The sequence below is a fragment of the Mixophyes fleayi genome, chromosome 4 (assembly GCF_038048845.1).
Source record: "Mixophyes fleayi isolate aMixFle1 chromosome 4, aMixFle1.hap1, whole genome shotgun sequence".
NCBI classification, from domain to species: Eukaryota; Metazoa; Chordata; class Amphibia; order Anura; family Limnodynastidae; genus Mixophyes; species Mixophyes fleayi.
In genome coordinates, this window is record NC_134405.1 from 7,690,290 (window position 1) to 7,711,128 (window position 20,839).

A 20,839-nucleotide genomic window follows, 5' to 3' on the forward strand; every position below is an offset into this window, starting at 1 on the left:
TTTTCTTGTGTGATACTTTGTAGATATAACTGAAACAGTTGTCTAAGGAAAGAGCAGCCTCCTGTATGGTGTTAATTTATTTGGTTTTTATTTGTTTATTACTATTATTTTGTAATCAGTCAGCGCCACAAAGTTTATTCTTGTGAAGATATATAGATATGTACTCAGTGGTCACTTTATTAGATACACATTTCTAGTACTGGGTAGGACCCTCTTTAGGTTGCTGCTGCATGATTTACTGACTATATATTACATTACTACAGAGTGTCTAATTTTAATTTTTAATACTTTTACTTCTTTAGTGTACTTGTTGTGAAACACCTACATCTATAGATGTAAACTGTTAAATACTAGTGAGTCTGTGGGTGTCTATTTAGTACAGATTGGCCTTCACATATTTAATTTAAGTATGTATGTTTCTGTATCGCTGTACACAAAAATAAAAACAATGGTCAATGTCTGAGTCATAGTTGTTAGTGTAAAAAACATTTTTGTGTTCTGTATCCAATATAACATTACTATTATTCCAGTAGTTTCATTAATGTAATGATTAGGCTGCTAAATGTTAACATTCTTTTTGCTTACAGGTGAATTAATGAGCAGGATTCCCATTAATAACAGAAGACATCTTGGGAAGGTCCTTGTTCTCTGAGCATCTCAGTGTTCCAAAAACTCACCTACAAGTCATATATACTACAGTCATCAGTTCTTCTTTATAGCAGCTAACTTCATTTCTGAATGGGAGAAACTTTCTACAACTAATTTGTTGTCAAACACATGATGGATCTAAAAGTAGAGAATCCCTATCTGTGCTCTGAATGTGAGAAAACATTTTCATGTAAGTCAAAACTGATTACACATCAGAGGATTCACACAGGAGACAAACCATTTAATTGCTCCGAGTGTAGCAAATGTTATACCCAGAAATCAAAGCTTATTGTACATCAGAGGATTCACACAGGAGAGAAACCATTTAAATGTTCTGAGTGTAGCAAGTGTTTTACCCAGAAGTCAGTTCTTGTAAGACATCAGTTGACTCACACAGGAGAGAAACCATTTAAATGTTCTGAGTGTAGCAAGTGCTTTAATGTGAATTTAAAGCTGGTCGAACATCAGAGGATTCACACAGGAGGGAAACCATTTAAATGTTCTGAGTGTAGTAAATGTTTTACTCATAAGTCAACTCTTCTAAAACATCAGATGACTCACACAGGAGAGAAACCATTTAAATGCTCTGAATGTAGCCAGTGTTTTTTCCACAAGTCAAATCTTGTTGTACATGAGATGATCCACACAGGAGAGAAACCATTTAAATGTTCTGAGTGTAGTAAATGTTTTACTCAGAGGTCAACTCTTCTAAAACATCAGATGACTCACACAGGACAGAAACCATTTAAATGGTCTGAATGTAAAGACCACAGTGAGCGTTAGTGTTTGAAGAGCTCGAAAAATTAATACACTTGCCAACTAGTATATTTCTGACTCGTTTCGTCGCCTCTTTCAGGCGGTTTCATCAGAGGTTGATGAAACCACCCCCCAAAGAGACTGATCTAATGTGAGCTAATTGAATATCTTTAGTGAGTTTGGATGTCTGTATTTTGCATTTTGCCTTTAGAAAATGTCACTTGCCTACACTAGGATCTATATATTGTGTTATTAGATATGTATGACTATTTTATATTATTTAAAATTGTTATATATTAATAAAATCAATAGATTGGATTTTATACTACTTTTTTTTATTTCAAACAGTGCTCTTCTTTTATTTTTATTCTAAGTTTTGACCTTTTTAGCAGTAACAGTATCTGCATATTGTTGTAGCGGTGGTTGGTGAAGCACCCTAAGGAAGTAATCCCGTTAGCGCCCTATTGGTTGTTTTTTCTTTTTCTTCTATTTATGTTCATGCCTGCACAGAGTGATCTGCATATTATTTCTTTAGAGCGCTGGACTATATTTTCTTTTGTTTGCACATACACAGTGGTCTTAATTGTTCTGGCTGCACTCCTTGGTGTCACTGATCTCTAAAATGGGTCTGCTCTCTGTGGGCAAAGAAGGGTGGCCCCTATGGAGAGCCACAAAATACAATTGGTATCAAATATAATTCCTTCCTTCTGCATACAACTGCAAAATATACATGAACTGCGCAGTAACGTAACATGGCGTACACTCGCAAGATTATACGCTTCTGTTCTTAAGGAACATAGTACGGCTATTGTGTTATAAAGTTAGTTATCTAGTTAACTTCGTGCAATTCACTATTTATGTTTGCATATTGTCTACCTAGTGGTTCCTGAAAATTAGGCAGTTGGGAGCCAGAGATAATGTGGGCTTATTGTTTAATCAATGGGACTTAACAAGCTTTCCAGATTGTGTGGGTTGGAAGGCAATTTGATGATGTTCTCACTGAGCCCTATTAACTTGGGACAGATAAGAAAAGTATAGCCCCAAGTCAGCCCAGAATATATTGGCACAATAGAGTTCACTATAGGGAATATTACTACAGCAGGGTATAAAGCTAGGGTGCATACTGTCTGAGAGTGTGCTACTTCATTGGAAGGCTGAGCAGGAATTCTGGTTCTGTCAGTCTGTTCTTTCCATATTTGGTCTAACCGGCCATGTGAGACGATATGCCAGACTGTGAGACACAGAGCTATTCCCTATTGTGACCCAGAATAATAGACTTTGTCACTACCTCAAATCACTGTCAGGGACTGTTTGGCTGCTACATCCCACTAAGTCATACAGAGCGGTTATACAGACTTTTTAGCGGACATTTCCCTGTGCCTTCTGTTAGCTTTGGCTAAAAACTGGAACTTTTTACTGTATTGTGTGAATTTTAAAAATAGGATGTTGCTTTTTTAAAAAAAAATAGGTCAAGGGAAAGATTGGGTGAAAAGAGATCCAATTTATTTTTCTAAATTTGACATTTCCAAGGCTGATTATTTTCTTGGTGCTGCCTTAATAAAATACCCTCAGATGTAGACTTGTCTGCTTCTCAGAGTATCTGTTGTGTCTCCTGCTGTCACATGGTCATCTCATCATGGCTATCCCAGTGCTTTCTTAAACTTAATATTTCTAGACCGAAATAATCCCCTCCCCTCCAGGACACCCTTGCCCCCCTCTCTCTTTCTGTTAATAACACTACCCTCCTTTCTGTCCCTGAAATCTGCTGCCTAGGGGTCATCCTCAACTCTTCTCTTTACTTCAAACCTCACATACTTTCACTCTCAAAATCCTGCTTCTTCCACCTCTGGAATATATCCAAGATCCAGGTCTTTCTCACATGGGAGCCATCAAAACTCGTATTCGCTTCCTTGTAATCTCTTGCCTTGATTACTATAGCCTTTTTCACTCTGGCCTATCCAACTCCAACCTTCCCCCTCTTAAATCTACCCTCAATGCTGCTTCACAACTTATTTCTCTCTCCCTCTCTGATGCCCTCTCCGCCAGTCCCTACATTGATTCCTTGAAGCCTACAGAATTAAATTTTAAACTCCTAAAATACAAATCTCTCATCCAACACTTGTGGCTGCTCTGCCAGTGACTGCCACCTCACTACTTCACTGAATACCTCTTCCTACTGCTGCCTCCAGGACTTCACCTGGGCTGCTCCCCAGTTGTGAAATGATCTCCCATGTCCTATTAGATTTATCTCTACTCTCCAAAGCTTTAAACATGCCCTTAAGACTAATTTGTTCATTGAAGCCTATCAGCCCTCTTTCTAACTCCCATTTATTGTCTACCATCTCCATTTTCCCACTCGGAACCACCCTATTTATTTCTTCCTTCTTCCTTTAGGACGTAATTTCTCATGTGGAGGGATTTCTTTCCTCGTGTACTCTTTCTACTTTTCCTTCAGTCTCGCTACCTCTTGGCATGCTTCCTTAGCCCTGTTCTCTTGAGTTCAGGCTTACTGCACATTGCACATTACAATAACTCTCACTTCCTGTCTTGTAAATAATTTTATCTACATTACCCTGTTATCTGTTTGTGTTTGTTTATTCAATATGTCAGGTCTTTATATTTTTTTCATTTAATATGTATTATGTAATGGGCTAAAGATCAATGCTGACTGTATATGTCAAGTACGGTGCAGCAGACCTTTTATCGCACCTAAAAAATAAATAATAATTTGATGTATATTTTCTTATACTGAGCTAATAATTATTGGCAGTAAGACCCTGGGCTAGATTTACTATCAGGCGTGTTTGTAAACCCGCTGACATTCGGCGGATGTGGCGGCGGTTTAGCCCTCACCGGATTTACTAAGGCTAAACCCGCCGTCCAAACGGCCAGAAATTATGTTTCCAAACCCGCCTCTGTATAAAGCGCCATGACGGTTTCAACAATGTTCAACATACAAACAGCCGGATTTACTATTAGGGGGTTTATAAAGCCGCTGGAAAACCGCCATTCAATAGACCAAAATGAAAGCGCTGCTTGTGAGCAGCGAGATTGCTCAGTGTGCTGTTTGAACTATTTAGCCATTTTTAACATAAGAGAAAGAGCCATTTTGTGCAATGTTTCCTCCTTTAGGATTATATATGGGAAATGGGCAAACTGTCATGTAATTTGAGGGTAGGTTTTTTTTTATTTTTTTCCACCCAGTATTATTGCATCCTATTTACTGATGTAAAGGTTTTTTTTTTGGTTTTCCAGTTGTAACAAATCCTCAAAAATACTGTTGTTTTTTCAAAATCAGGATGCACAATATGTCATTACATAGTTAACCCTTACTTTAATGGTAATGCAATCCAAAAGTTACAAGATCAAAAAGGTGTTTCTGCCTGAATAAATCACAGTCAGTGACAGTCTAGCGGGCAGCAGTTAATCAGGGGTGGGTTTTTTGGAGAATGGCTTTTGCGGGGAATGTGGTGCATTCTGGACAGTGTATGTTTGCAGCTTTTTACCTGATGGAGACAGAAAGGCGCCTGGAGGAGGATGTACAACAGTTGTCATCTGTTCCGCGGACCCTGCACAGACCGGCCACTCCACGTGCATTTAAAGTGCGTTTGAATCTGGAATCTTTGGCTGATGTGGACGTAGTAGCAATGTTTGTACTCATGTAAACCAGGTTCCTAGATATATTTGGTGGGGTGCTTATGTATGCACCTGTAAAGGTGTCTGATATTATCCTGGCTTGCTGTCTGATACATAATCTAGCTTTACATCAACTTACCCCACCGATTATTGCAGTAGACAGTGAACAAGTAGGGGCCCGTGTCCCATTTGGTGATGTGCAGAGCACAGAGGGGGAGGCAGATTTGAGACCGTCTTATTACAAAATACTTTAAATGTAAGTGCATACTGTAAAAAAAAATATATTGTTTTTTTTTTTTATGTCAGTGCAATGGTTTTTTTTATGGAATTTTTTAATAAAATTGGACCCTTTAAACAGAGGATAGTGTGTACTCCGGATGTTGTAGTTGTGAAAATCCCTGGAAAGTGACAGTCAGAGGTCAATGTGTACGTGACATTAGTGCATCATTTTAATGCAAACAGTATACTCTTGTTTAATGTGCAGAAAAGAAAGACTGATACCAATGAAATATAACTGCATTTATTGCATTACAACACAATAAAAGAAAAAGTATAACGCTTACACATACATAACAAAACATTACCCAATAATACAATTTTTGCCCTAGCGCCGCCTTTTCGCTGGCATATCACTATGTTTTGCCCCACTCTCTACTCTCCCTCGCCCACCCCTGGTGCGAGCACCTCTCCTTGGAGGAGTACTATGTGCCGATCTGCTTGGCGTACTAGCAGTACTGGTGGAGGCCGATGAAAAAGAAGCCGGCAAGCGGGCAATGAGTTCCTGCTGTAGTTGGCCTGCCAGCCGGATAACATTTGCATTCCCCTCGCGAATGGAGGAATGCAAGGCGTCCACAGCCCCAGTCATTTGGGCCAGCTGCGCATTGGTTTGCTCCAAAGCGTTTGCCAGACGGTTTATTCCAGCAGGGATTTGGCTATTGGAGCGGTGTATCCGCCTCAACTGGCCCGCAATTTGGGACATGTGCCGAGTTTGGCTGTCCATAAACTGACACTGCTGTACCTGAAAATTAGCTACGGATTGGGCCATTTCTCGCCCTGTATCCATCTGAGGAGCTGCAGCTTGTTGCTCGGATGACTGTTCCGGAGGGCTTGTTCCTGGCGCGTAGACACGGGGACATCTACCATCTCTAAAGTGATGACTGTGTCTCCTTGTGGGTCATCAGTAGGTGACATCTGCGCAGACTGGCGCTGGCCTTGCAGAGATGCTGAGGTTCCTGTGGTGAAATAACCAAGGTAAGTATATAGGAAATGACATGTTTGTAAATTGCATTCTGGTCAATGTACCCAAAAAAAAACCCATTTAACAACTAAAGAATGGTTACCAATGTCTACCTTCAAGATTAGTTGTCCTCTGCGACCTGATGAAGGATGCTACTCATATGTTTTAGGAGTAAAATCTCATTTTGCCTATGCGTTACAGTGATGGGTTCAAAATGTCAATAATTTTTAATGCTAACATTGAGGGTGTTTGTATCAAAATGCTACAAGACCGTGCTTTGGGGTAAGCGAATACTATTTTAGGTCTCCCTCTGTGTAGTACATGATGGGGGATATAGACTAAACTGCGAGTTTGAAAATGTGGCGATGTTGCCTATAGCAATCATATCATATAACAATCAGATTTTAGCAGACATTTTGAAGAACGCAATAAATAAATTATTTTTAAAATCTGATAGGTTGCTATAGGCAACATCTCTAGGTTTCCAAACCCTCAGTTTAGTAAATCTAGCCCTATGTTCTCATTGCAAACCATATAAAAATCACTAAATATAACATGGACTCCAACATTTGTACACAAAAACATCCAAGTCCATTATTTCTCCCCCAAACAGAGAACACGCACCTGCTTGCTCTTCAGAGCCAGAATCTCTTGCTGAAGGTGGAGGTGTAGACCTTTGACTGGGAGTAAACTGGCGTCCTGGCGAATCTGGATGTATTAGATAAAGCATACAATGTATTTGCAGCAAAAAGCAATTTACAAATAAAAAATTTTTGGAAAAAATGTGTTTGCAAATTTAAAAACAGTTCAAAAACAATTTTTTTCCCTTTACATACTGATTGTCTAAAAAAGGCACTTTTAAGAAAAAAAACATATTTTTTTAAAAAAAAAAACATGTTTAAAATAATAAAGGCACTTTTAAGAAAAAAAAAAACACTTTTAATATTGTTATCGTAAAAACGACAAATAACTCACCAACTCCTTGGCCAAACGAGGGTGAATCTGTGTCTTGCACATTAATTCCCTCCACAATTTCACGGGGCATTATCTGCCGCAGCTCCTCCTCATAACTGGTGTATTTAATGCGAAGAGGGGGGCCACCACCCGTGCGTCTTGTGGACCTCCTTTCCTGGGCCATCTTCTCTTTAAGCCTCCTCTTGATGTCTGAGAAGCGCTTGCGGCAGTGCGCCACTGTCCTCTTTAGTGGGCCCACCGCGTTCACAGCATCGCACACTCTCCCCCACAGTTGGTGACGCCGCCTTAGAGTAGTCCAGGCTGCCAGGTTCCCTAGGATGACCTCATAGCAGGGAACTATGTGGTGCACCAGAACACAATTTTCGTCGTGGGAGAATCGGACATTTCTCCCTGTCTTCATCTTCCTGCCCTCTCCTGACTCCTCAACCTCTCCCTCTCCCTCCTCTGCCCCCTCAACCTCCATCTCCCTCTCCTCAGCCTGTTCTCCCTTCCTATCTCTGGACATTTTTACACAGACACAAAAACACAAAACACAGAAGGACTGACAAACACAAAGGACAAACTACACTAACTACAGACACTCTCCACACAGGCACGCACAAGTAACACAGACAAAGGACAAGTCAAATACAAAAAATACAAGACAGAAAATAAAAGAGAAAATAAATGTACAAAACAGAAAAATAGCACAGGACTACTCACACTTCAATCAGATATCGCTCCACCAATCCACCAAACTCCAACTCTCACCAACTCTCAGCAAACCACTATCCTCCAAACTCCTCTCACAAAACTCCTCTAAACCCTATCAGAGAAAAAAGTGTCAGGCCAGTGGTTTATATAGGGCTTGTGATGTCAAATCTCCTGACTTTGAAAATAGCCAATAGTAACAGGCCAGGAGACAGGTGTAATTTTTTTAAAAAACCGCCTTTACACAAAAGCGCCGTCATTTCAAGCAAAAGCGCCATGTTCTATTCAAAGCCACCGGCGGCTTTGAGCATTACATCCAACCGTTACATCGCCGGCGGCTTCAAATTGAAGCTGAAATGCGCCCATTAGTAAATCCGGCTGTTTGCATTGCAAACCCGCTGGAAAACCGCCGCCATGCATCACGCCTGTTAGTAAATCTAGCCCCGTGTGTTCAAATTTCAGTATAGATAAAAAAAGACATAGCTGATATATTTGCTGTATTTTAATAATAATAACTTATCTTTTCAGTGTTTTTATTAGAATTTAAGTGAAAACCTAGAAAAGTCCATATTTATACATATATTGCAAATGTATGGTAATGTTTATAAATATTCATGCATTGCTAAGTGAGCTATTCAACTCTGTTCTATGAACTCTGCTGACATTAACTTATCTAATATAGTATCCTAACGGCTATTTCTAATCATTGTGTACATAAATCTTTGAATCATGCTCCTGAGGGTGCTATCACCTGCTTTTTAACAATTGAAAAAAAGTTTTCTATTCAGTAAAAATAATTTGATTGTTTTAAAGTGGGTTCTTTGATATATATAATTCTAGTTTAATCTAGATGAATATCATTAATAATCTGCCTTTACAAATTAATTTACTTATATATTTTGTTATGGTTTATTTTAACAATGAATAATATTGATGTTAGTGTTACTATTGATATTCAGAACATACCTTTCTGCTCACACTCTCTGGCTAGATAATAGATGAATCCTAAACAATAGGTCCATTTGTTGACATAACAGGATGTCAGACTGCGCTGATCTAATTAAAATGTGAGATTTTACCACCTGCCAAGGTCTAATTAGTATTTTCCTTTGTAGTAAGTACGAATGTTTATACCTCATTTACATATCAGTGAGATTTACATGAGAGACCTGGAGACAAACAGTCTGAGAACCTTCTGGTCATCCCGGGAACTATTGAAGAGAGATGGGGAGGAATGACTATAAATAGGCAGTATCAGCCCAGTGTTAGTGAGTTGGTGGCTGGAGAGCTGGAAGGATGGAACAGTAAGAATGATCAGGAGGGAAAGAGATAGAAGGAGAAATCTTCAGAGTAAGGTAATTATATTATACATAAGAATATACTGATATTTACAGAATTACAATTATTAGCATTCACTACTGTGCATTGTAAATTCTGTACTTTGTATTATCTATTAGTAAAAGTGTTATTGCAAGACAAAGCTGGGAAAACATGTGTTGAACTTTATATATCCTGATGATACATTGTACATTATATGTATCTGCTTTCCCCTATGGTTCTGGTGTAGCTAGATATAGAAAAACCTCTTTTGTATGAATAAAACTTTTTTGAAGAGAACTTTCAGCGAATTGTTTGAAGAAGACAACAGATATTGATTAGAGCACATCACTGTTTATTTAAAATTGTTTGATAATACTACATTGTTTGGTGCTTTTGCTTGTGTGATACTTTGTAGATATACCTGGAGCAGGTGTCTAAGGAAAGAGCAGCCTCCTGTATGGTGTTATTTTATTTTATTTTTATTTGTTTATTATTATTATTTTGTAATCAGTCAGCGCCACAAAGTTTATTCTTGTGAAGATATATAGATATGTACTCAGTGGTCACATTATTAGATACACATTTCTAGTACTGGGCAGGACCCCCCTTTAGGTTGCTGATGCATGATTTACTGACTATATATTACATTACTACAGAGTGTATAATTTGAATTTTTAATACTTTTACTTCTTTAGTGTACTTGTTGTGAAACACCTACATCTAAAGATGTAAACTGTTAAATAATAGTGAGTCTGTGGGGAGTCTATTTAGTACAGATAAACCTTCACAGATTTAATTTAAGTATATATGTTTCTGTATCACTGTGCACAAAAATAAAAACAATGATTAATGTCTGAGTCATAATTATTAGTGTATAAAACATGTTTGTATTCCGTATCCAATATAACGTTACTATTGTTCAAGTAGTTTCATTAATGTAATGATTAGGCTGCTAAATCTTAACACTCTTTTTGCTTACAGGTGAATTAATGAGCAGGATTCCCATTAATAACAGAAGACATACTGGAAAGGTCCTTGTTCTCTGAGCATCTCAGTGTTCCAAAAACTCACCTACAAGTCATTTATACTACAGTGATCAATTCTTACAGTAGCTAACTTCAAATTTGAAAAGGAGAAACTATCTACAACTAATTTGTTGTAAAACACATGATGGATCTAATAGAAGAGAAGCCCTATCTGTGCTCTGAATGTGACAAAACATTTTCATTTAAGTCAAAGCTTATTGTCCATCACAGGATTCACACAGGAGAGAAACCATTTAAATGCTCTGAATGTAGCAAGTGTTTTAGCCACAGGGCAAATCTTGTACAACATCAGATGATTCACACAGGAGAGAAACAATTTAAGTGTTCTGAATGTAGCGAATGTTTTACCCGGAAGTCAACTCTTGTAAGACATCAGATGATTCACACAGGAGAGAAACCATTTAATTGCTCTGAGTGTAGCAAATGTTTTACCCAGAAATCAAAGCTTATCGTACATCAGAGGACTCACACAGGAGAGAAACCATTTAAATGCTCTGCTTGTAGCAAATGTTTTACCTTGAAATCAAAGCTTATTGTACATCACATGATTCACGCAGGAGAGAAACCATTTAAATGCTCTGAATGTAGCAAATGTTTCACCCAAAAATCAAGTCTTGTTAGACATCAGAAGATTCACACAGGATATAAACCATAAAAGACTAGAGCAGTCTGGTTATTGGACTTGGGGACATCTTTTCACCTGGCATGGATTTCCTAATATGAGCTAGAGCTCTATACTACTAGTGGTAGACAATGACGATGTGGCAGCCCTTGCTGAGCTCTGTAATATACTGCTGTTCTGCTCATGCAGGTGCTATGACTAGTATAAGAAAGAAGTTTCTAACTAGTAGAGAGTTCCAGCAGCTCTTCTCAGTACAGTGATTACTTCTATGACAGACAGAGCTATAAGTACTGAACATTTCTACAATAACCCTGTACACTGCCCTGTTTCACATTACATGTTTCCCTCTTGGTCTATGTTATATATAACATAATCTTTCATAATCTCCATAATCTTTCTCTCATACCATTCTATTACTGTCTTTTCTATGTCTGTTATGACAACTATATACTCAGAAAGGGTTGTTTAGTAAATGTTAAATGTAAAATACTGGTTGCTGTATCCCATAACAACCAATCAGATCATCACATTCGCTGGTTTTATGACATCGGACTGTTAATAGCTGATATCAGGTTGCTATGGGTTACAGCACATCCTTGTTCTTCACACCATGTTATTAAATAAGTCCAACTGAGGACACATTGTTTCCCAAGGTACCATCAATTGTATTTTTTTATACTCTATAGTCATTGTCATCAGACAGCACTGACCTATATATAGACTGAATTTATAGACATTCCAGATTACTTGTAAAGGTCTTAAATAAGTATTTCTTTTATACTTTATAGTGATCCAAATCAGACAGCACTGACCTGTATATAGACTGAAGGACCATGATCACACAATATCTGTAATTACCATTTATGTTACTGGCAGCTGTTTCTATCACAATTGGGGCTAGATTGACTAAGCTGCGGGTTTGAAAAAGTGGGGATGTTGCCTATAGCAACCAATCAGATTCTAGCATTCATTTATTTAGTACTTTCTACAAAATGACAGCTAGAATCTGATTGGTTGCTATAGGCAACATCCTCACTTTTTCAAACCCCCAGCTTAGCAAATCTAGCCCCTGATGTTTAATAACATCTTACATTGATAAATGTGTAGATTATGTTTTTGTTCGTGGATCTAATATCTATATTCAGTAGTATAGACTACTGTACACTCTGCTGCATTTTAGATGGTGGAACCAGGGGTGATAATTAGGTGGTCATCCATGTTGACAATATGACAACCAATAATGAAAACACAGCAAAGAACACATTGATAACATACAGCAAATGTATTAGCTATGTGTTCTTTCCCCTAAACTGAAATATAAACACAGGGTCTGATTCATCAAGGAACATAAATGCTGATTTTTTGCGTATAAACCGCAAATTTAATCTGCACATTCCCAGAACCGGACCATTCACAACTAAAAGCAGCAATGTTCAATTCATCTTCATACGCAAAGACACTTTCTACAGGTTACGATTTCTGGGAGTGAACGGGCAGGGAAGGAGTTTGCTCCTTATTCTATGTACAGTAAGGGGTGTCAAACACGAGCGCACGGAGCCACATCAGATTCAAGCTCTGGGAATTTCTCAGGTACTTGATTTTCAATTGTATCTCTTGCTCCAGCTACAGGACTAGTTTAAGTCCTGATTACTAGTGATGACAGTCTCATATGCATGATATAACATGTGTTTGTAATCAGGAGGAACTGTAAAAATGTATTTTATGTTCAGTAGACATTAAAAACATATAATAAATGAATTTCATTTGGGGAAAAAAATAAAAATACACTTTTTTAAAAACATTTTTATCATTAATGCCTATATTATTAACAGGTGACATAAATTGAATAGGTCTTTCAGATTGTTTAAATGTTGAACTCTGGAATCTGCAGAACTAATTACTGGGTGTTTTACATTAAAGCGCATATTGCTCTTAGCTTGCATGACTTGATGAATCAGGCACAGGGTCTTACTGACAATCAGCAATTGCTGAGTAAAAGAAAACATACCTAGTATTCCCTGCTAGCTGCTGTCTTTCCTTGTCTCCTGTCATCCAGAGGGACAACAACTCACAGTGTAAGTGTGGCTAATGAAGTAAACTTAACACACATCTATCCATTATATATATTGTCGAAGTCAGCAAATTGGATAAAGCCATTTCAATTAATGTCGAGCAAACTTGGTTGTCTTTGTCTGAAAAGATGCGTACGGTACGCTACGGCGTACATGGGCACGCTACGGCGTGGAAGGGCGTACGCAGCTACTACACGTGGCAGCGACAGTAATTGGTCTTTTACCATACATTCGCACAAACACGCATACTTGTAAAATAGTACACATTAATGGTAGTTGCAACACATAGTCAGTTATGTCGGAATATTGTAGTATTTATGTTATATATTATATGTTATATGCACATTAGTGAAATATATGGAACAGGTTGAAGGAATCATATCATATGTGGTATCATAATAAACCTTTTAACATTTTTTACTGTTTGGTTCACTCTGCGAAGGAATCGCAGAGTGCATACACGAGTTATGAATGATAGGGAATTATGAACTACTTAAGACTAAGGAATCTTGGCGGGAAGAGCAGAGTATACCCCCTGGAGAGATGACCCCCTCCTTTGGATTCTTTAGTATGAAGTAGCCAATGATGACGACCCCTGAGACCTTCCTGAAACCTGGACCAATAGAAGCAAGCTATACCATCTCCATTGTATTACTGTAATTCTGTGTGCATATAAGCAGCAGCTTCTCATCCAGTGTTCAGACATCTTGTCCCCAGACTTCAGGATTGAATGACTGCACTGGATCCAGAGCGCCTGCGATAAGTAACGGCTGTATTTATTATCACTTCGCTTGAACATATTATACTACCTTTTGCGAATAAATCTTTGTGCGTTGGAAACACAAATCGAGACTCGGCAATCGTTATTGGTTAGCGACAATACGTACATAAAATATATATTAATATATATATATATATATATATATATATATATACATATCCATCAGCTCCAATACCGTCAGACCACCTCCAGGGCATCGCATAAAATTACTGTCCTGCTTGAGCTGCATTATTTGCATGAAAAATTTTTAAATAAATAATAACTATTCTGTACCCACCACTCCCATATAGCAATGCCCATTATGGACAACCTTCCCATAGATCATTCCCATTTTATGGACACATTATGGCGGATTTTCTTATCATTTCATTTCATTAACGTCCCACAACAATACTGAATGCGGTTGGATTAATCACTGCTTCTAATTTGATCTTTAGCTCTCGATATTGAAGCCTCCATCACAGACTTATTTCATTTTAATACTTCTGACGACATTCCTCATCTTCATCATCATTGTTTATATATAGTTCACCACAGATTCCATAACGCTGGACAATCAGCTTACAAATATAACACACATATTACAGATATGACAAACATGAATATAATAAACATATTAACATATACATAAATACAATTAAGTATAACAACATGTACATGGATACTCATGAGCTGGCATAAGGCTAGTATGGATACAAGTATGAGTTATATGTGTGAGAGTGAACAAACAGCAGTAGACTTTGCCATATCAGAGTCATATGAGACTGACAGACATGAGGTTTACGGAATAGAGGACTCTGCCCATGATAGCTTACATTCTAGAGAGAGGGAGTATTGAGAGACAGTCGATGCAGATAGGACATGAGTGGATGAGGTCGACAGAGGAAATAGTTGGAGTGGACATGATGGTCTAGGAGGGAGTATAGTAGACAAGCTTGAAGAGATGAGTTTTGAAAGGAATTTCATTGGTTGGAAGCAGATTGGGAGAAGTCTTAGAGATGGGAGTGGAAAAAGGTTTAAAGAGCGGGAGAGAGGGGAAGATCAGAAGTAGAGCACTGTGGTTGAGCTGAGGTCTATCTCTTGATGTGGTCAGAGATGTTTGGAGGGGAAGAGTTTATCATGACAATCGGTTCTTACCACCAGAGATACTCTTAAAAATTGCACAAAGCTACATTTGAGGTCTCTCACAAGGACAGCATCAATGCCCTAGAACAATTTCAACCTTAAAAATGTCAAATTTAGGGAACCAAATTGGATCACTGTTCATCCAGTCCTTTTCCTGACCTATTTTTAACAAACGTTAACATTAAAAATACACAGTAGCACTTCTATGATAAAGCAGTCCAAGCTTACTCCTTGTGAGTCAACAAGCTTAGATAACAGAACGTTGCAGAAACTTAGATTCATCAAATTCCAACAAGGCATATTTACTGACCTCATAAAATAATCTTTGAATTTTGAGACTTTTAATCGTCGCTGTACAATTTACCTGTAATATGGATATTAGTAGTCACCTTGGCTTTATATGTCTTATATAAAAGTATTATGCTTCCATTGTGCCACAATCCTCTAGCTGCACCCTCTAGTGGTCACTCACATTTATGTCATAATGACACTCTTCACATTATATGAGGGTTGTCAGCTACTTTTGGTTGCTTTCATATGCTTCACTTATGGGTTCTTTGCTCTGTTAGATTTGCCATTTATGCCCTTTCATGGCCACTCTGGTTCTAGAATTATTATCCTTTATTTATAAGGCACCACAGGAGTTCTGTAGTGTTGCTACATTTGGACTATGTTTGGATGAGGGGGATAGAAAAGCAAATTATTTGGATACACAAATATGATGGTGCTGGCAGCAAAATGCTGCAAGGCAGTGCTCTTGGGTAAGCTATTACTATTTTAGCTCTCCCTCTGTGTAGTACATGATGTTTTCATTGCAAGCCATATAAAAATCAAGATATATAACATGTACACCAACATTTGCACATAAAAACATCTAGCACCATTGTTTCTCCCCCAAACAGACTACACGCACCTGCTTGTTCTTCAGGGACAGAATCCCTCACAGAAGGTGGAGGAGTAGACCTTGGATTCGGAGCGGAGTCTCTTACAGGCGAATCTGGATGTATTAGATAAAGCATATAATGTATTTGCAGCGACAATCATTTGAAATATATACAGTATATTTGAAAAATGTTTTTGGAAAAAACAAATAAATTTTTATAAAAAGTCATGTGTACTTGCATATCTGTTAGAGTACAAATTGCAAATAACTCACCAGCTGGTTGGCCAAATGAAGGTGCATCTGTATCCTGCACATTGACCCCCTCTACAATTTCCCGGGGCAGTATCTCCTGAAGCTTCTCCTCATATGTAGTGTATTCCACACAAAGTGGGGGTCCACCACTTGCTCGTCTTGCTGACTTTCTTTCCTCAGCCATTTTTTCTTTAAGTCTCCTCTTTATATCTGAAAATCTTTTGCGGCAGTGAGCCACTGACCGTTTTAATGGCCGCACCGCGTTCACGGCCTCACACAGGCTGCCAGGTTCCCTAAAATTATTTAATAGCAGGGAACAATATTGTGCACTAACAGACAATTCTAGTCATGAGAAAATCTCACATTCTTACATGACTTGGTCTTCCTGCTCTTTCCTGCCTCCTCTAACCCTTCCTCACCTTCCTCTGTCCCCTCCAGCTCCATCTCCCTCTCCTCTTCCTCTGCCCCCCTCCTATCTCTGGCCATAATGTCCAGTAATATACAAAAAACAAGTAACACAGAGTACTGACAAACACTAAGGACAAAGTAGACTAACTACTGAAACACTCACAACACACTCACACACAAGTAACAGAGACAAAGGACTAGACAAATACAATAAATACAAGACAAAAATTAAATCAGAAAATAAAGGCACAAGACTGTAAAAGAACACAGGACTACTTACACTCTAATCAGAAATCGCAGCACGAGACCGCTCAAAAACAACTCTCACAATCCTAAATCCTCCAAGCTCCTATCTCTTTTCTCCTCAAAACCCTATCAAAGAAAAAGTGGCAGGCAAGTGATTTATATAGGGCTTGTGATGTCAAATCTCCTGACTTTGAAAGTAGCTAATAGTAAAAGGCCATGATACAGGTGCTTTTTTCAAAAAACCCGCCATCACACGTCACTAACAGAGAACAGCTCAGAATACCTGATAGATGACATGGTTTAGGGGCAAAGATAGTATTAAAGTAATTCTATTGTTTTCAAATAAGCATTACATAGGCGATTGTATTGTGTTTCTAACGCACAAAGTGATTTATTTTAGCAGATGTAACAAGTTAACAGTTAAATGTATTATTATAATATAATCAACAGTACAGTACAGCCAATACCAAAAAGATACATACATACCGCTGCGATGCGCTGCGCTAACCACGGGCACCAGTGAACAGTGATTCACCCTTGAATACTGTGATCAGTGAAGACTGAGGCTGGTGGGGGTGCAGCTATGATTATATATACAGTGTTACACAGTGAACAATAGAGATGACGTAGCTTGCTTCTATAGGTCCAGACAAGGGTGGTTCCAGGGAAAACAGGTCATAGGCTAGTTCAGGCTAAGGAATCCAAAGGTGGGGGTCGTCTCTCCAGGGGATGTGCTCCAGTTACAATGAGTTAATGAGCATTTCACATTCTGATATCAATTTGGCTATTTATTCCATAACATCAATAACTAGAGTATGCAATATGCGATCTCTTCGGCGATGGAACCGGACAGCTGCTGATGAATAGGGGATTAGTATGATATCAGACATGACACATTTCCCATAACCTAAACCTTAGATAACACTAAAGTGTACATATAATCATAGTATATAAACTAATAATAAACCAAATACTGTCTGCTCATAAATCACTTTGTAATGTAATCTATAAATATATATATGAAACTAAATGTTATAGTGCGTGTGCGTGCGTGCATATTTTACCGTGTGATCGCACCATGCCACGCATTATGTGCCGTACGGATCGCAATCGCACGGCAAAACAATATTAACCAATATACTTTCGTTCATCCAATTATACGACTTCGACAATAGAAGAACATGAGGCTCTCTGTACTAGTGTTTTCCTTATTATTTTCTAAGTGAGCCCAGTGTTTTGCAGGAAATCCAGGTGACATAACTAATTTCTGACTTTTAGCTTTATCATGACAATAACAAATACAGGTCAGGTAAAATATAACATATACAGTGTACAGTACAACGAACTTGGGGCATATTTTCATTTTCAATGCATGAGACAGAGAAAACATCAAGTATCCATATTCAGCATTACACAAAAGTGACTCTGCAAATAAACTGGTTACCAAACAATAAGAATTTCCCTGTGACTGTTCAATCTGGTCTCTGTGTCTTCAATATTTCCAGTTACCCCATAGCATTTATAATTTTCACCCATGTAACATTGTTTACGACAGTGAGTAGAACGACAAAAGAATTAACAAAACCTACTTGCCCGACAGTTAATAAATGCAGACGGACCTTCATAATGACAAAAGAAGTCCCCGACAGTCTGCTGACAAATCATGACCACCAGTAATGCCGGCAGGGTGTTTTGACATCATTTAGAATGGCGCCCAAGATATCACCACTTTTAAAGCGTCAATGCCGATTGTCATGAAAGGTAAGTGTTAGGGTAATGTAATCTAATGTGCGTTTTTTTAAAAACAGACGTCCATCGGGTATGCGCACATCCATATACAACAAGGAGCGGATGTAAAGATACGTGTGGTGATGAATACGGGTCTATGTGCGCTCTGCTCTAACAGACAATACACTGTGGGATACATCCCATACATATGTGGAATATCAAGTTCCAAAACAACGCACAGAAAAAAAAGATGTAATTGATGTGACCTGTTAATAATATAGTTATTAATGACAAAACATTACAGATTACAAATCTGCTGCCATCCTGGTAAATGACAGGAGATTTTTATCAAGAATGTCTAGGTACATTTTTCCATTCATCCTTCCTTTAACCACATGTAGTATGCCAGTACCGTGTGCAGAAAAACAGCCCCACACCACGATGTTCCCACCTCCAAACTTCACCGTTGGTATGGTGTTTATGGGGTGATGTGCAGCGCCATTTCTCCACCAATCACGGTGTGTATTACGACATCCAAAGAGTTCAATTTTGCTCTCATCTGACCACACTATATTCTCCTAGTATTTCACAGGCTTGTCCAAATGTTGTGCAGCAAACTTTAAACCAAGCTTCAACATGTTTTTTCTTCAGCAAAGGAGTCTTGCATGGTGAGCGTGCATACAGACCATGGCGCTGAGTGCATTACTTATTGTTTTCTTTGAAACAATTGTTCCTGCTAATTCCAGGTCTTTCTGAAACTCTCCGCAAGTGGTCCTTGCTTCTTGGAGAACCCTTCTGATAATTTTTTTCATTCCTCTGTCAGATATCTTGCGAGGTGCACCTGGTAGTGGCTGGTTTATGATGAATGATGTTCTGTCCACTTCCGGATTATGACCCCAATAGTGATCACTGGAACATTCAGCAGTTTAGAGATCCATCTGTAACCAATGCAATCAGTATGTTTTGCAACAATAAGGTAGCAAATGTATTGAGAGAGCTCTTTGCTTTTACCCATCATGAGATGTTTCTTGTGTGACACCTTCGTAATGAGACACTTTTTTATAGGTCATCAGTTTTGGCTGAACCAGCTGGCAGGATTGCTTTCTAATTACTAATAGATTTCAGTTGGTGTCTTGGCTTTCCATGCCTTTTTGCACCTCCCTTTCTTCATGTCTTCAATACTTTTTCCCTGTGTCATTTTACATTATTGCAGAAATCTTAATTTATGGACATCAATGGTTTGATTTCTTTGCATGTGTGGATTGCAAGGGTTGCTGCTGACATGTGGTGTAAATTTCATTACAATAGCCCCATTAAATATATAATTACTGAGAAAAATGTTGATGTGTTCAATACTTATTTCACCCGCTGTATTTGATCATGCACCATCTAATGTCTGAGAAATACACAGATGAAACGCGTTGAGGACTAGCGATTCTATTGTGGGACTATTTATTCTTTGTTTCTTGATCAGGAGCGCACACTGTGACTTAGCTTCTATTGGATGTAACAGCTGAACCAGACAGAAGATACCATTCGCTGATGGATGTCACAAAGAAACCCAGATAAGCATTTTATACTTGTTCTTATGTAAGTGTGATACTTATTTTCATTGCAATAAATCTGCTGAATTTACAGTGTTACACTATGATGGTTTTTCTTTCTACCTATTCTGTGTATCTATATGTATCTCTCAGTACTGTTAACACAAACAATACTGCACCATTTTGGCGCCCTATCCCATGTGCTTATTTTCCTATATGTATATATATATATATATACATAAGATCTGTTAATACATGTTTAATATATGTTTTCAATTTTGTATCTGAAATATCATTGAGCCTTTTAGCAATACTTAAAGTATTAGACATTCGTCATTCTGTTGTACAGGTGATTAGTGATCAGTTGTGATTGAATACATCACATATAAATACTGAGACTGTGTCACCTGGATTCATCCTTCTGATGAAAGTACAACAGCACAGAAAGGTGTCAAGGTTCTTACTACAGTCTCCATGAGGATTGGTCACATTATTCTCAGAAGTAGATCTCTGCTTTCAGCATTTGAGCTGTGTCAGCTCACGGTACTTGGAGGGACATAAGGTCTGAGAAATTCAATATCTATGGTGAGCCATTTTTTCCCTGTCATTTTAAGCCAAAACACTGGTAATTGAAGGGTTTTATATCTCAACGTTACTCACCTTTATACTGACTGTCTCCTTACAATCTTGGATTCTATGAATGATTGACATTGCTAAGTTACCTGTTCAAGTCTGTTCTCTGAACTCGGCTGACATTAATTTATCTGATAAATTATCCTAACGGCTAATTCTAATCACTGTATGCATAAATCTTTGAATCATGTTCCCGAGGGTGCTATCACCTGCTTTACAACAAGTGAAAAGGAGTTT

The 20,839-nt window shown here is 38.2% G+C and overlaps 1 protein-coding gene across 1 annotated transcript in view; it reads left to right on the plus strand.

Annotated features, from left to right (window-relative positions):
* Positions 1-20,839, plus strand: part of LOC142149622 (uncharacterized) — a 276,122-nt gene that overhangs the window by 35,133 nt on the left and 220,150 nt on the right. The window contains 3 exon segments of the mRNA XM_075204945.1: positions 860-1,408; positions 10,449-10,798; positions 18,404-18,458. Of these exon segments, the coding sequence (XP_075061046.1) occupies positions 860-1,408; positions 10,449-10,798; positions 18,404-18,458 (954 nt within the window).